The sequence below is a fragment of the Mus pahari genome, chromosome 5, assembly GCF_900095145.1.
Source record: "Mus pahari chromosome 5, PAHARI_EIJ_v1.1, whole genome shotgun sequence".
NCBI classification, from domain to species: domain Eukaryota; kingdom Metazoa; phylum Chordata; class Mammalia; order Rodentia; family Muridae; genus Mus; species Mus pahari.
In genome coordinates, this window is record NC_034594.1 from 110,144,238 (window position 1) to 110,161,271 (window position 17,034).

The 17,034-nt window shown below is 50.2% G+C and overlaps 1 protein-coding gene across 1 annotated transcript in view; it reads right to left on the bottom strand.

Moving 5' to 3' along the window:
• Positions 1 to 422: 422 nt before the first annotated feature.
• The window catches only part of Pkp1 (plakophilin 1), a 44,188-nt gene continuing 27,576 nt past the window's right edge, over positions 423 to 17,034 (bottom strand). Inside the window, exons 3-14 of the mRNA XM_021198630.1 lie at positions 14,970 to 15,364; positions 12,174 to 12,318; positions 10,396 to 10,603; positions 9,390 to 9,567; positions 7,964 to 8,078; positions 6,283 to 6,438; positions 5,407 to 5,583; positions 4,110 to 4,263; positions 3,667 to 3,853; positions 3,049 to 3,136; positions 1,599 to 1,705; positions 423 to 710 (exon numbers count right to left, since the gene is read on the bottom strand). Coding sequence (XP_021054289.1) covers positions 1,631 to 1,705; positions 3,049 to 3,136; positions 3,667 to 3,853; positions 4,110 to 4,263; positions 5,407 to 5,583; positions 6,283 to 6,438; positions 7,964 to 8,078; positions 9,390 to 9,567; positions 10,396 to 10,603; positions 12,174 to 12,318; positions 14,970 to 15,364 — 1,878 coding nt within the window. The 3' untranslated portion in view covers positions 423 to 710; positions 1,599 to 1,630. The remainder of the gene's footprint in view (positions 711 to 1,598; positions 1,706 to 3,048; positions 3,137 to 3,666; positions 3,854 to 4,109; positions 4,264 to 5,406; positions 5,584 to 6,282; positions 6,439 to 7,963; positions 8,079 to 9,389; positions 9,568 to 10,395; positions 10,604 to 12,173; positions 12,319 to 14,969; positions 15,365 to 17,034) is intronic.

Here is a 17,034-nt window from a genome sequence, read left to right on the forward strand (position 1 = left end):
CGAGGCACATTGCAAATAATTTCCAGTTTTCCTCTCTGCTCTGTGAGAAGCCTGAGCAGGCAGTGCCCACCTGTTCCTACCCTATCCCCTTGAGGAGATGAGCGAGTACATCCCCTCAGTTCTGGCTTCAGGTGCTCTTCTTACTTCCTTTCTCCTTTTTCCTGGAATAGCTGCTCGAAGGCTCTCTGAAGTCTGGGGCTCTGCTGGCTAAAGCTTTCATGTGGGTGCAGCCCACATGTCTATAAAGGGAGACACAGAGGGTCCCCTGTGCTGCCTGTGAACTGCAAAGGATCATCACACCCAGCCTGTTTCTCTTGTTGGTTATGCTTTTAGGCACACACACACACACACACACACACACACACACACACACACACACACACACACACACACATGCGTGAACACACACACGTACACCATACACACATACTTACATTATACACATTATATATATACTGTTTCTCAGAGAAGAAAGTATTGACATCAGATGTAAGCCCCTTTAACTCAAGAAAGTCCCCCCCCACCCAACCTCCCCAACCCTATAACCTGCCAGTTCCCCTAAGGAAAAAAAAAAGAATCAAAAATGATTTCCATCATCCACAGTTTTCAGGCTGCTCTTGGTTGCATCTGAACGTCTCCAAATATCGCACAGGATGGAGCCAGTAACCCATTCTCAAGGCCTGAGGTCTTCTCAGCTGGGTCGTGTCTTTCTAGAAAGAGAAACTATCATGTTGGAGTGTAAAGAAAGCCGGGCATGCAGTGTAAACCTGTAATACCGGTTACTTGGCTGAGGCAATAGAGTCACATGTTCAAGGCCAACCTAGGCTACAAAGTCTAAGGCTAGTCTGGGAGACAAGAGGACCCTATCTGAAGACAAAATATAAACAAAGGAGGGTAGGGGTTAGAAGCCAGTGGTAGGGTATTTACCTGGAATGTGTTAGGATGTAGGTTAAAGCCCTAACAACCACAACATGCAGAGTTACAGGTAGTGAGACATTGCCACACCAGAAGATCTGACCCATACTGCAAGCTGCTTCTCACTCATACCTTCTCAAAGGTGTCTGCTTCAATATTTAACTGTGGTTCTTGGCTTATCTATATGAGAAACCCTTTTGGATACCCATTTAAAAATAATTTTTTTCTGTACTTCACTTAAGGGCTATCAAAGCGGAGTTGCTAAGACAGAAGGCCAGCATCCCAATCGATTCTAGTGAATGCTCAGCTCGCAAAGCTTTGACAGAATGTTGGCGTTGAGTTTCCTGTCTCTAGAAGCATTACTTGGAGATGAAGCTCGTCCACACTAAGCACACACAGAATGAGAATGGGTTCTAAGAAGGATGGAGGGGCTGGAGAGATGGCTTAGTGGTTAAGCACGCATGCTGTTCTCCCAGAAGGCTAGGGTTCGAGTCCTAGCACACATGTGGTGGCTCACAACCATCTGTAACTCCAGCTCTAGAGGATTCAATGGTCTCTTCTGGTCTCCTTGGTCACCTGTCAGGCCAAATGGTGCTTCTCCAAATAATGTACAGGCCTAGCCTCTGAGTGGCTGTAGTGGTGATCTGGAAGCATCCCTTGCCATGGGGCAGGCCAATTCTCACCTGCAAGTTGAACTTGCTTGGGCAGTCTCTTCTTAGAACCGGGAGGTGAAGTTTCTGAGGTTGTTGGCCCCAGCTATGTTTCCCATCATGTTCCTATCGAAACCTTGCTGCGAGGGGAGAAACAAAAACGTGAGCCATCATAGGGACAAGCATTGTGGGGCCTGATGCCTGGCCAGGAGCCTTTTGATAACATCCTTGGATTTATCTAGACTTTGGACTTACAAGTATGACTACTATGTACATATGTCTGGGTGACAGGGACCTGATTAAGAGACCATAATGCCATGAATATCAGCAAATTAGTAAATTGTGTTTGCTCTTGCACATTTGAGCTTCCTACTTGTGTTTGCAGAAATCAAGCAAGGAACAAGAGATTTTCATTTTTGAGACAGGATCTCATGTACAACCTCTCTACATAGCCGAGCATCCTGTTTAGTTGTATGTCAGCTTGACACAAGCTCGAGTTATGTGAAAGGAGGAAACCTCAACAGAGAAAATGTCTGCACAAGATCTGGCTCTAAGGATTTTCTTAATTAGTGATTGATATGGGAGGGCCCAGGCCATTGTGGGCGGTGCCGTCCCCAGGCTGGTTGGTCCTGGTTCTATAAGAGAGCAGGCTGAGCAAACCATGGGAAGCACATCAGTAAGCAACACCCCTTCATGGCCTCTGCCTCAGCTCCTGACTCCAGGTTCCTGTCCTGTGTGTGTTTCCTCTCCAACTTGCTTTTGGGTTATGGTGTTTTATTGCAGTAATGACTAAGACATCAAAGATGGTTTTGAATTCCTACATTTCCTAGAGATTCTCCTGTGTGGCACCACAGTTGGCTTTTCTGGGTCTCAGGTGGATGAGGACAGGCCTAACCAAAGGCACATGGGCAAACTCTTGAGTTGAAATGGAAAGATCTCTGTAACTAAGCCCTAAACCTTCCTAGGACACATGATGCTCCGAAATGGCTGGTGTTCCCTTTGTCCACACTTCTTGCTACCTTACTCTAACTCAGCAGTTGGCAACCTGTGGGTCACAACCCCTTTGGCAAACGTTTATCTCCAAAGATATTGACATTGCACTCTATAACAGTAGCAAAATTACAGTTATTGTAGCAATGAAAATAACTCTATGATTGGGGTCACCGCAACATGAGGAACTGTATTAAAGGGTCGCAGCACTGGGAAGGTTGAGGACCACTGGTCTAAGTGTTCTCACACTGAGTCTCTCTCATGTTTCCTCCACTTCCCCATCTACAAGACACCTGAGGTAGATCTTGTCAGAGCCCAACTCACACTCACTGATGTTCAGATCCACTCCCAACTCTCCCCTTGAGTCGGCCTTCCCTTGCTTTGTGAGGTGCACAAGTCTCTCTCTCCCTTCCCAGTCTGCTGGGACTTAAGTGCAGGACGAGCGTGGGGAGGGTGTGGTCAGGATGGTGGAGATGCTGGCTTATGCTCTTACCTGCCTGAGGACACTCTGCAGCTCCTTGCTGGCCCACATGTCAGACAGGAGTAGCCGGGCAGCCTCTGCAGCCTTAGGTGAGGAGGCACTATGCAGGTGGGAAGTGAGTTTGTGAGATGAGAGCTCTTGTGACACAGGAAGACCCTTCCCTTGCTACCTACCTCTCTAGGGTCCAGAGATGTGGGATGGTCCTGAGTACATGAAAGAGGAACTCTAAGAGGGACAGTGAGCCTGAGCCATTAGCCAGTGTGACCATCTCACACCCCCGCCCGTCTGGACACTGCTCTGAGGCTAGTTCCCTATCACTGGATGAAGAAAGAGCCGTACAAAGCAAGGAAAGCTCTCTTATGTAATTGGCCCTTACTCTTCTATGCCTCCTACTGATCCTCAGACAGTCCAGAGTCCCACATGTCCCTCAGCTAAGAAGTATACTGTCCCTCCTATCCATTTCTAGGACCTGGAGGCAGAGGCCACAATTCTTTAGCGTTCAGCCTCTAGACTCTCTTCCTCATCCTGTCTCCTGCCTCCCTTAGACATGTTCTCTGCTCCCTAAGTGCTACTGTGTGTGGGGGTGGGGGTGGGGGTGGGGGGGGTGGGGTAGGTCGCTCCTCTACCCACGTGTTGCGGCACAGGTTGAAGACATTGTTGAGCATGCTGTTGGAGAAGTACTGCTTGGCCATCTGAGGCTGTGAGGTCATCAGATTCCTCACAGTGTAGCAGGCCGAGGACAAGATGTCTTCAGAGTTGCTGGTGTTGCCGGTGTGGCTCGTGAGGAGCCTGGTTACCTCTGGGAACACCTGGTTTCCTATAGGGAAAGGAGTTGAGGAATGGGCTCAGGAAGTAAACAAGGTAGCCCCACAAGGACCCATAGGAGCTCCAACGCAGATGGATTTCTATAGACTCCTGTATAAGGTGAGAATTCCCTCCTACACCTCTCTCAAGCCAACTTCTCCTCAGAACACTCGCACTAAGGAACGGTTTGAGGATGACCTTCTAGAAGGCTCTAGAAAGCATGGGTGTGAGTGTCCTGTGTGGATGGAGGAGAGGACAGGGGCTCTTACCCATCACTCTGTGCAGCACAGGGTGGCGAGACATGTTGCTCAGCAGAGAGGCTCCGGACCGCACCACGTCTGAATTGCCGGATTGCAGGAGACGGGCGATTTGTGGCAGGCCCTTTTCCTTTATTCCAATCAACTGACTCATACCATTGGACATCTAAGAGAGAAGACCCAGGGAGGAGCTGGTCTCTGGCCTCCAGGCACCAGAGCTAGTAGAGAGGCAGATAATCCCAAGCAAAAACAAACAACAAACAAACACCCCAAACCAACCAACTAACCAAACAAAAACCCTGAGCCCCTTTTTCTTTCATCTTAAAGTTAGGACAAAACTGCTCAGGCTAAGTGACTATGAAGGGTCAGGCTTTACCTGCCCCTGTGCTTGGTGGGGTCAATCTGAAACTCATGTGGGTAGGCAGAGAATATCATTTCTGTCATGGTGACCCAGGGTTGGTGTCTAGACTAGCAGTGTCCCTCCCCCTCACTCTCAGCTCCTCTGTGTAGGACACCTCTCTCCATATCTGTTTACATAAACCCGTATGGCCAAGGGCAAATGACAATCGAAGAGAATCTGGTTTTCTTCTTCAAACTCTCCAACTCTGCAGAATCCAGTCCACAGTTACTGACAGTTTGCCAGAGACCAAGATGGATTAAAAGGGTCTGGGTCTGTATGGAGGCAGAACTAGGATCCCTCACAAGGAAGCCAGCTCATCGGGATCTCGAACAGACATCCTGGTATGACCTAACGTAGGCCAGTTTGGGGTCTTTTGAAACTCCAGGCTCATCCTTCTTACAACCCTGGAAGCTATCCTGACCCTCAGGATACCCACATCTACTGTTGCCCAAGCCTCTTTTGTTCTAAGTATATCTGGGGAACAACAGCTGTGTATCTACCAAATACCCTCTGGCTTCTCCCTACACCGTCCAGTCCTTAAACTTCTGACTCCATCACAACTTTCTCTGAATCTGCCCGTTCCTCAGACACGATCTATCTGTCAGTTCATCAAATGGGGATTTCTCTTGACAAATATACTCCTCATCCCCGCGTACAGAACCCAAATGGTCAGCAACATAGGGCAAGAGACTACAATGTGGGCACTACCCAGAATGAATGCTCTCAGAGGGCAGAAGTGCGTCTGCCCATTACTGCTCTGGTGATCAGACCAAGGCTCAACATGCTCACATCTGTAGCTCGAAGCTTACTCAGGAGCCAGATGTGTCTGAGAGACTCAGCCTGGGAAAGGATAGTCTGGTGGGAGATGCAGAGGGTAGGCTGGAGAAATGGGAGAGTGGGGCTCCTCACCAGCCCCTTGCTGGCTGTCAGGTTCTGCAGGGCCCCAGCACAGGCCTCCAAGGTAGCATCTTTCTTGCTCTTGCCCATGAGGTTCAGGTAGGTGCGGATGGCATCTGAGTGGTACAGCCAGCTGCTGCCCTTGGGGTTGGTTTCTTCCTCAGGAAGTGGGCAGTCATAGTTATTGTTCTGTAGACAGATGGCATGTCAGTGAGGAGCCTGATGATAGAACATACCCAGGCATTCTGCCTCTGCCCCAATTTCAGGTTGTGGGTTCTTTGGGGAAGGATGGGAGAAGACTGCCCCCACACTTCCATATCTCTTTCTTTTGTGCATCCTAGAATCCCCAAAGTGAGGGAATGGACCATGGTTCTCTAGATGACTTCTAAGAAGCATCTCAGAAGCATGCGCCAGGGCAGCTTCACCCCTTGAGCCTCCAATTGTGTAAGGTCACACTAGAGTCTGGCAGCAAGATGCTGAGGATTTTAGCGACTTGGGGAACTCCAGGCTAAACTGGAGCCTGGCTTCTAGATCCTGGCCCCTGTCTACAGCATCTTTCTTAGGAGGCTCAGCAGGTGCTGGGAACCATTGCTCAGGGTGGTAAGAGTCCTTTCTATTGCGTCCCCAGTGCTCAGAGACCAGGGGGAGATCAGGGGGACGGTTTCCCCACTACACAGTAAGAGGAATGGAGGCCTGCAGAAAGGGGCCTGGAACATTTGTCCTTGGCTGCTACAGCCTACGTGGGTCCCCTGTGCACTCTAGGTGTTAGACCCTGCCTCAGCTCCAGGACTGTAGTGGCCTCCCAAGAACAGGGCTTTGACCATGGCCCATCCTTAGGGCTGTTTTCTGGGTCCAAGAGAAGAGGGCTGTGGGGTGGACCCTGCTCACCATCATCTTGTCACCCCTGTTGCTGAAGCAGCCAGTGGAGGACTTCTCGGTGTAGGCATTGCGGGTGTTGTACTCCAGCTGGCGGTAGCGGGTGGGCACCTCGGCGTCCAGGCGGTATGAGAGGTTATGCAGGATACACATGCAGTTCTCCACCGACTGGGGACAAGGAGAGGGTGCCTGAGTACTGTCCCAACAGACTTCCGGGCCTGTCACCTACCCTGAGAATGGCCTGTACCACTGTCAGTCTGGAAAGATCTCACAGGTGTACCCTGGGAACCGGACACGACTCCAGCCTCTGTCGCTTCCCGGCTGTCTGCGTCTGAATGACTTGCCTCACCTTTATGGGCCTCAGTTTCCTCCACTGTAAAATGAGCCAGCCTCACCTTTCTTGGCTAGTGGGGTCGGTTATGCACTAGGCCCTCAGTTTTGCAAGCATCCACAGACTCAACCAACCACAAATCGAAAATAGTTCTTTTTTAAAGAGGTATTCCTGAATACTTAGAGATTTCTTTCTTGGCGTTATTAATAACTATTTATTTGGCATTTATATTATATTAGGTTTCATGAATAACTTATAGATGATTTAAAGTATACAAAGGAGTGTGTATAGGTTATATGCAAATATAGCCTCTATATGCTCCTTTTATAGAAGGGCTTGAGACCGTGTACTTAGGTATGCATAGGAATTTGGACCAACATCTTTGGTTACTGAGGGCCAACTGCACATGAAAAATACCAACCATGGAACCTTGCACATAGTACACAGGGCAAACAGTGGTGACCACTTGCATTTCTTCAGACCACGTGTGGGGCAGAAGAATGAAAACATCTTCTCCAGACCCAGTTCCTTCTGGTTTTCAAAGCGTCTAGTTATTCTTTGCTGTCCCCTCTTCCCATGGTTACCCCTCAGCTCCCAACATCAAAGCTGTTGTGTGCCATGAGACATGGCCTTAGCACTTCACAGCAGCTTTTGGGTTCACAGCTGCATTTGCTTTTGGTGAGCCACCAGGCTAGGGCACGGGGGTAGCAGAGTTAGGTTATCTGGGTAAAGGAGATGTGCACAGAGCAGGGGGAAGGAAAATGCGTTGTCCTGCAGTTTAACGACAAGGCTGTTCTTGGAGGGCTGTTGTCAGTTCCCGAGAAAGAAGCAAGAGAGAGATCTCTTTTCATTGATCTCCCTGGTGTCCTGGGTGTGGGGACCGACTAGACTTGTCCTGAACTGTGCCCAGCTGTGGTGGAAGTATCCCTGCCTCCATTTATCTTTTCCCCATAAACTGCCTTTCAATCTGTGCATGCTCCTGCATCCAGAAGTCTAGAGAAGGTAGATAGGGGGCATTCTGATGGTGTTTCTGGAGGTACTGGTACAAGTTTCATCTCAGGAAGGAAATGGGGCCCCTGAGAACATTTTTCTGGGCTCACTACAAAAACAATGTGGCCCCCAGAGCCCAAGCAGAGAGCACTTGCATGTTCCAGATGTCTCCTCTACTGCCACTGTTGGTGTCCTGTCTCTGAGACAGAGTCTACAAGCACCTGGGAAGTGTAACCCTGACTCATGGATTCTGGGAGAGAAATGTCAGAACTAGGAGAATCCCCGACTTAAGTGTGTGGCTCTGGGATTTGCAGCTATGGGCACAGAACTCAGGGTTGGGGATGGGGTGTCACCAGGGGCCTGCACCCTCACCTTGTCATCGCAGCGGCTGGCAGCCACGCAGTTCTGGACATAGGCCATGAGGGAGTCAATGAGCCCAGAGTAGTTCCGCATAGTCTGGCGGCCAGCATCAGCTGAACTCAGGTTCCTGTGGGAGAGAACAGGGAGGAGGATGATGCAGACGGGGTGATGAGAGGGCAGGGCAGGGACAGGCAGAGTGCGGTGGGCATGTGCAGCGAAGAGCAGCAGAAAGCACAGGGCAGAATATGAAAGTGTGGCCAGAAGAAGAGGAGAAGAGAAAAGAATAAATGATAAAAAAAAAATTAAGAAGGAAAAGATTCAGCTGCATCTGCCTGGCCCTGGCCGAAAGGGGTCTCCTCTGAATTCAGTTGGTTCTGTCCTGTAGTCCCCAGGTATAAGACTCACAAGTGCTCTCTCCACTGCATCCGGCAGCCCAGTTCCCCCTGCCCTCTAGTGACCACTTGAGGGACAGGAGTTAGAAGCCGCTGCTTGTCTTCTTGTGGAAGCAAAGCAGATCTGAGGAGGTGCTGGACCAGAACTAAGCAAGGGGTTAACCTGGGGTCCAGATGTAGCTATCTTTTATAAAGGTGTGTTCATTCCCAAGCACTGTGGGTCCTCCTGCCCTAGGTGTGTATGGTGCATGCATAGGATATGTGTGTGTGTGTGTGTGTGTGTGTGTTCTGTCACATCCAACAGTCATGTGGCCTCCATAAAGTCCTTACTTCCTCTGGCCTTTCATTTACCCAGCCTCTGCCTTCTAGAGGCTGTCTGGAGGCTGGTTGGGAGAAGCACAACGGGAGACACAAAGCATACACTAACTTCACCCTTACTCTGGAAGTTCTCTGAAGTTCTGGGGGACAAATTCCACTGTGGCTAAGTGAGATACTAAAGGGAACCTTGTTCCATGGTTTCCATACTCCATGCAGGTATCCACCCTAAAGCTCTGAGAGCAAGCCCATCCAGATCCTCCCAGGGCTTTGCCACACCCTGCTATGGAACTCAAATAACCTTGGGCCAAGATGCACCATCCGCACGCCAATGAACATGGCAAATGGTTTCGGCACTCAGGTGGGAGGTGACTCATGAGCAGCCAGTCAGTAGACTTTTTGTATAAAAGAATGTTCTTCAAGATAGCACAAGAAGTACGTTTTTCTGTGGGTGGAGGAGGGGGATTTTAGTTGAACCAGTTTGGATATTCAAACGCAGGCCATTTCCACTCTTAGATTCCCAATGCCGTCCTCTAGATCCTCTCGGGGCATTGCAAGGCATAGCCAGGCTCAGACATGGTTAATACCTGACTCTCTGTCCTGGAGCCAGCCCACAGAAGGTAGGGCCAGACTGAGTGGTATGTTTCCTATGGTGGCTGGATGTTGGCTGGAGTGGAGGCTGACTGTGGAAGGACCTGAGCAGAAAGACCTTACATGCCCTCTTCTCTCACCTCAAGCAGCCGGTGGCATTGAAGAAGACCTCGGGGTCCACTACTTCCCGGGACATGTTGCTGTTACCATCACACCAGCCAGAGAAAGGAATGATGACCCGGTCAGTCAGAACAGGCAGGGCATCGGCCACCAGCTCCTCCTTCAGCTCATCAGTGGAAGATAGGTTCCAGAGTAGCCCTAGACACAGACACGGTCAGCTCAACGTGGCGGGTTCTGAAGACCTGAGGTCTCTCTAGTGCCACTGCCTGGAGTCTAGGCTCTGGCAAATGGCTACCTTCCAGGTAGGCTTGGCCCATCAGACCCATTGTCTGATTTCCTCATGATCCTGTTCTCAGTGCCCATGTAGATTGCAGGTTCTCTGAGTTAGAACATCTCAGAGTTCTCTGGTTAGGTCAGAGTTAGGCACATGGACACAGCTCCTAAAATACAGTCGGTTGGTCATTGGTTTTAACCACACGCTTTGGAACTTAGAACTGCTTCAGTTCTAAGCCGTTCTCTGTTTTCCACTTGAAACAATACACAGAGAATATCAACCATGGTAGTGGGCCTAGAAATTCTCATTAGTTTGTTACTCTGAACATTCTTGTCCTCTCCAGTCTAATTCAAGGTCTTCATGGTGGCTCCTCTATCCTGTATCCTACCTTGCGTGCTTCATATACTTTGTGAGCACAGGGTAACTGTAGTGTCAACAGCCATCCTTTGAGATCCACTGACCCTGATCCATTGGCCTTGCCCCCCTTCTATCACCTACATATTTCAGTGCCCATGACACAAGGCTCCTTCCCTTGCACCCCAGCCTTGAAGATGCCTTCTGAAGGGTGTGCACCACCCGAGGTCATCATCTGGGTGTCACCACTTCAATGGAAGCCAGTGCCACCGAGTTCCTGAATCATAACTCAATGAAACCCACACAGCTGTGCCTTGACCTAGCCTAGAGGGACAGGCTTGAGACACACCCTGCCACCTTGCCCACTCCCCACCCGAATCCCTTCTGGGACGCCCTACCAGTCAACTGTTTCTGGATCTCCGTGCTCCCACTTCTCCTCAGGAGGCCGACAGCCTCACGGATTCCGTTCTGCCTCCTGGTCTCCAGCTTATTGGGGGTGCTCCTGAATACCAGGTTGCGCAGGGCCCCGGCAGCAGCCTGCTGGACATTCTGATTGGGGCTGCGGAGGAGGTCCACCAGCTTGCAGATGCCCCCCAGCTGATAGACCTGCCGAGAGAGTGGCCGTATTGATTAAAGGAGAGGAGGGAGAGACAATTTTTCTCTGTTCAAAGTAACTGATTCTCAGACCCAAAAACCCAAACAACAGCAACAACAAAAATCAGTTGAGAAGCACACAAGTTAACCACAAACAAATACAGCAGTGAGGTTATAATAACTGACCCAGACATGAAACCCAAAGACCTGAATTCAGAGCCTAGCCCCTTCCTATCCTACTTAGGGCCCTAAACAAGTCTCTCCTCGGTCTGGAGCCATCTTTTCCTCTCATCATTTCCTCTCCTGGGGCAGAGTGAAGGCCAGAGGAGAAGATGCACCTCCATACTCTTGTTCTTCAGAATCCTAAGGTGAGGCAGACACATGCACGGTACCTCAGAAGCTCTCTTGTGGTAGAAATCTTGGTGAAAACCACCCCAGGCTTCTAGGAAGCCACTGTGGCACACACAGCCATGCTCTGTCTTGTAGGTGTTCTCCTAGCTGGGCAACAGTGTGGGCAGCATAAATGAGCCCTGTTTTCACGGAGGGAGGGAGGGAAGGGCTGGGGCATAGTCATATCCTTTAGTGGAATCGGAAGCAGCGGGTGTCTGTGAAACTCATGGCTATCACTGAACCATGGGACTCTTCCATGGCTGCTGCAGACCATATTCCTCCCACTGGAACAGCTATTATTACCATCAGTGCAGAAGCTGAAACTGCTTGTAAGAGACCCTCAAGATTGCGTTTGCTGAGGGCTGGGGCAATGGGTCAGTCGGTCAGCGGGTCAGTGGGTAGGGTAGAAGTGCTTGTCACAGATCCTGATGATCTGAGTTCAACCTCTAGGATGTACACAGTAGGTAGGAGAACTCATACAGTAGGAGGACTGAATCCTGACAGTTGTCCTCTGACCACTTCACAAACACACACACACACACACAGAGAGAGAGAGAGAGAGAGAGAGAGAGAGAGAGAGAGAGAGAGAGAGAGAGAGAAATAAATAAAAGATTGGGCTTGTTCCTAGAAGGTGGGGATGGAGAGAATTATTAAATCTTTACTTGAGACTCCAGCCACTCCTTCCCACACCTCCCAGAGATGTGGAATTCTTCCCAAGCTACTTGGGTCTTGGAGGTAATAGAGCATATAGAATGTGAAAGGTTAGATGAAGATTGGGGGTGGGGCTCCATCTATGCTGGGATGAGACTTGTTTTGGGGTCACTTGTGCTTTTGTAAGTTACCAACTATGCTTTGTAAATAAGCTCAATGAAACCATCGGTATGTCATCTTGTGTGTTTGGGGGGATTGCTATTCTGGTTTGTCACTGGTACACTATCAGGTGAACAGCTGTTAATCTTATGTAGGAAAAGTTCATATAGCAATGGCCAGTGGGGGAGATGCTCCCATGGAAAATCCACTCAGGAGGCAATCGTTGGCAGGTTAGGGTGAAGCTCTGCTCTTGAAGTGGCAGGAATACTCCTTATCCCAGTGTCTGGGAACCAACTACACAATGTTTCCACTCATCTCCAAATGTGGGGCCCAGGCTGACAGACTCAGCACCTACCAGCAAGGAAGGTATGCAGCCTGTTACCTGTTGCTTGGCAGCTTCATCCTGGAAGCAGGTGTGCTGGATGTAATAGGCCCCGATGGCCTGGTACTTCTCATCCTGGGAGCACAGGTACTGCACAGCCTTGGGGATGGTCAGCCCACTACACTCAATGTCCTCACTGCAGATCCTGGAAAAGTAGGGTGCAGGGTATTACAGGGTGAGCATGGGAACTCCAGCAAGCAGGCTCTAAATTCTTCCTTCTCCACTCAAATACCACAGCTACTATCTGCCCTCTAGAGAAGCAGAAAAGGGCAGACTGTCTTGGAGAAAACCTTGTGAACAACTCCCTACAAGGAAGGGAAAGGCTGTGTGCTGGATTTTTTCTCTCTTGGTATGAGATCCCTCTCAGGGGCTAAGGCCAAAGCCAAAGAGTTACCTTCATACTGTGCACAAACTTGGCCCTATTTCCTGAGATGAAACTCCCCATCTATCCCACAGTTGTGATCCTGGGAAAATAAAAGAGAGTGGTCTGTCTATTCTGTCTGTCCTTCCCTCCCCAAGTCCAGCAAGATGCTTGGTTGGTTGGTGTTTGCTTTTTGTTTTATTTCAAGACAGAGTTTCTCTGTGTAACAGAACCCTGGCTGTCCTGGAATTCGGTTTGTAAACCAGGCTGGTCTCAAACTCAACAGAGATTTTCCTGTATCTGCCTCCCAAGTGTGAGGGGGATGAAAGGTGTGCGCCATCACTGTCTGACTTCCAGCTAGCTTCTTACACCTGCACTCACAAATTCTTATTCAGTCTTTTTTCTCCCGACAGCCACCATATTTGTCTGTGTTAGGATCACTTTTATGGGGCTAGTGGCTAGAGAGCCACTCCACCCAAAATAGTGCAGTCTTTGACTAGGTCCTAAAATCCTGTCCACTAGATTGTTCTACAGCTCAGAAACCATCCACAGCTTCTCCAAACATCAGGTTCAAATCCACTGCTCAGACAGTCATTGAAGTGCACGCACAAGGTTGAACCACAGCAAATGGCTATTAGCTCACTGTTTTAATGGAATGTTTGGCTCCCCTGCAACCTCTGGCACGTTCCCTAGACTCTGGCAAGAGTCTGTTGGTTGTAGCAAGACATCCTCAGTCTCAGGCACGAAGGCCCAGCCCAGGCCTGCTGAGTCTCCCTTCCAGGAAGCCTTTCCAAGGAAGGGAATCCTTGGCTGGGAGCTCCCTAAGCTCCCATGGTGTGCAACCACAGGCAGCCTTCCCACCTGAGTGTGTCTTCCTTCCAAGCAGAGAGAAAAGGTCCCAGAGACCATCTGTGGTACCCAGTCCTACCCCCACAGATGTCCTCAGCATCTGCAGCGGGAACCCTTTCCTTGGTACTAGACTGATGCTTTGCTGTATGTAGCTGGTGCTCAAGGACAAGCCATAGTTTTGAGCTAGGGTGATGCAGCTTCATTTCTGAAACATCACCTGAGGGGCAGAGTTCTCTGGCCATGGACGAGTGGCACATGTGCTCTCTGTGGAGGGGACATTGCCTTGTCTTCCTCAGTCACATGACCCTTCTGCATGGCTTGTCACTCAATCTTAGCCCTCCAGTTGGGGGCAGATGGCGCATCTTGTGTACTTCAAAGGGTCCGCTTTAAACGGAATTACGCTTCCTTTCAGAACTGTGTGGGTCTAGTAGGAAAGAGTGCAGGGTAGAGAACCCTTGGTGTGGCCTTGGGCAAGCTCACTGCTGTCTCTGGGCTTGGTTTACCCCTCCCCAGGGTCTGCCTGGAAAGGGGTTGACTAGGAAGAACACACAGCTCCTTGGCCACCAAGAATGTGTTCCTGAGCTGCTCTGGGCTGTCAGCATGGCTGTGTCTCCTGTGCTTGACACAGGGCCTGGACGGAGTAGATGCACCCCAAAGAGCTGCCAAATAAATGAGGAGCTGTTATTAGGCGATAAGAGACAGTGGAAGGTTCATGCTGCTCTGAGCCTCAAAAGGTAGAGACAATGTTACTGTGGCCCCCCAAGGTACCATGTGCCTATGGCTCTCTTCATAGTGGAGTGTATGTGTGTGTGTGTGTGTGTGTGTGTGTGTGTGACAGAGACAGAGAGACAGAAAGATAGAGATAGAGAGGCAGAGAGAGACAGACAGACAGACAGAGAGAGAGAGAGAGAGAGAGAGAGAGAGAGAGAGAGAGAGAGAGAGAGAGAACCTGGAAGACTAGTTGGAACACACATTGCTAGGACCTCCAGGTATTTGTATTGGGCCCAAGAATGAATATTTAGTTTCAAAAACTTATTTTATATTGCATGGGTATTCTGCCTGTATGAATATCTGTGTACTACTTGTATAACTGGAGGCCAGAAAGGGACACTGGCTCTCCTGGAACCGGTGTCTCATAGATGGTTGCGAGTCACAAATGTGAGTGCTGGGAATTAAATTTGGGTCCTCTGGAAGAGTGGCCATGCTGTTAACTGTTGAGCCATCTCTCCAGCCCTGAGAACAAGTATTTCTAACACATTCCCAGGTGCTGCTGTTGCCCCTGATCAGAGAGACACAGTGTGGCAGCCATTAGCCTGCTGATCTCTCCGGTTGCCTCCCTCTGGTCATAGCTGTGACCTTGAAGACCTGTGTCCACAATGTCTGGTTTCTGTGGCCTTTTCACCCTGAGGGCTCCTCTAGGTCCATGGTCCATCAGACCAGAGACTCCTCAAGGTGGCAGTAGGAAAGTCAGGATGCAGGCTGCGTCTCCCCCCTCCTCCTTGGGAGTGAGCCTCCATTGCAGAGTGAGCCACCCTTGCAGATTGCCTCCCTCCCACCTGGCCCCACCACAGCCCTGCAGCACTCACTTGGAGCTGGCCCTGGAGTGGCCGAAGGACAGGTCCTTGTTGCAGGAGATAGGTGGCACGTACACCGGGTCTTGCTTGGAGGTGCAGGAGGGTGGCCGCATGGGGCACTTCTTGACGGCCTTCTGACCGCTGCAAGTGCTGTAGAAGCTGCATCGGTTCTGGGTGGTCTTGTGGCCCTTGCTGCCCAGGGTGCCCTTGCGCAGCGTGCCCCTTGGGTCACAGTAGAGGTCAGGCTCACTGCGGCTCGCCTTGATTTTCTGCATGAAGCAGATGTCGCTGCCGGCGCCCGTGGTGGCACAGCTGCCTCGGGGATAGTGCCGGCTCCAGTTCTCCATCTGGCTATAGGAGCTGAAGCGTCTGTTGTCAGGCTCCCGCTTGAGGGTCCCATTGTAGATCTAGGCAGGAAAGGAGGAGTGAGAGGTTTAGTGTGGGACTGGGAGCCCGGATCTTGCTGTCCACAAAGGCAGCCCTCCCTTGCCCCCTTACAGTGTTCAGAGGATCTGGACAAATTTGCAGAGAAAGGGACCTAGGGCATTATTTTGCCAGCAGGTTGAAGGCCACTGTGGAATATGAAACCATTTAGCAGATTTTCCCCATCTTTATTAAAAGTATAGAATAAGGAAAAATATTTGGAAAACATGCAGTACAGAGGGCAACACAATAGAGATATAACCTGCTTTGTACTACATTGAATTGCAATGTAAAATGTATTTCACCTTTAAATTCTAAAACATAATTTATCGTATGTACATGGGTGTTCTGCCTGGATGTCTGTCTAGTGCTGAGAAGAGGTTGTCAGCTTCCCTGGAACTCCAGTTACAGATGGTTGTGAGTCACTATGTCCGTGCTGGGGATTGAACCTGGGTCCTCTAGAAGAGCAGTCAGTGCCCTTAACCCGTGAGCCATCTTTCCAGCCTTGCGAATAGACTTCTTATTGTGGGAATATATGAAAGAAAGTTCTATGCCACCGATCTGGCCACATGGGCAAAGCCTAAGATGGCGGCTGCAAGGGAGAGAGGAGGGGTCCTCCAATAGCCACTCAGTGTGAACAGTACCCACGGGCTTTGTCTTAAGCCCTCGCCTTGTCACTTGGGCCACCCCACAAAGCAGCTTCTGACCCATCCAGCCGGCCTCAGCACTTGCACATGTTTGAAATGTCTGTTCTAGTTGAGCTGCTAGCTGGGGATCCTCTGTGCACACAAGGGTCAGTGACGGGAGACCTCTGTGTCATTAGATTGGCTGCGGGAGAAGCAAGTCATCCAAAGCAGAAAGTCATCCAAAAGGAAAATGTCCCATTTGAGCTGGCAGTTTTCATGGCATTTGTGAACAACGAGATGTCTCTAAGGGTCTTGTAAGCCCAACAGAGAAGTTATTTCTTTGGGAGGAGCCTGGTGGGAATCAGCTCTGGTCCTGAACTGTCCACAGAAGGCTTTCCCAGACCCGTAAGCTGGCGGGTCTGGCCTGCTGGAACTTGTTCTCAGACAACAGGATCAACACTGAGCCTGATAAAAACCTCCCCATACAGGTGCCGACTTGGGAGTCACCTTTGCTGGGATGAGCGACTGCCAAGTCCCGCTCGCTTGTTCGGAGGTTGCCCACCCAACCCTAATCGAAGGACAAAGAGAACAGAGAAACCGTAATCAAACTGAGTCTGCAGGGAAGGCTGCTGTGTGACCAGCAATTACCACCTATGTGTGGGATCTAGCAACATGGGACTAAGGAGGGGCTGATGTTCCAGTTCCCCCCAAAGAGCGGTGTCAAGCTACCAGTTAGAAGGTGGTATTCAAAACCGGGAAACCGGATACTGTTAACCTTGGGGGTGGCAGGTATACTCCCTTTACCCACACCAAACGGGCACAATTTTCTTCCTCAAACTGGGTCAAACCACCCTGCCGCTCAGTGAGCTGGTCTGTGGGAGTTGGGAGAGACACAAACAATGGTGAGGCAGAGGCTGGAGGAGCTGGTGGCTTTCTTGGCATTTGAAGGTGAACCAGACTCCCTGATGACTATATGCAAAATGTACCAAGGCCTCCAGATCAGGCAGAGGAAGGAAGGAAGGAAGGAA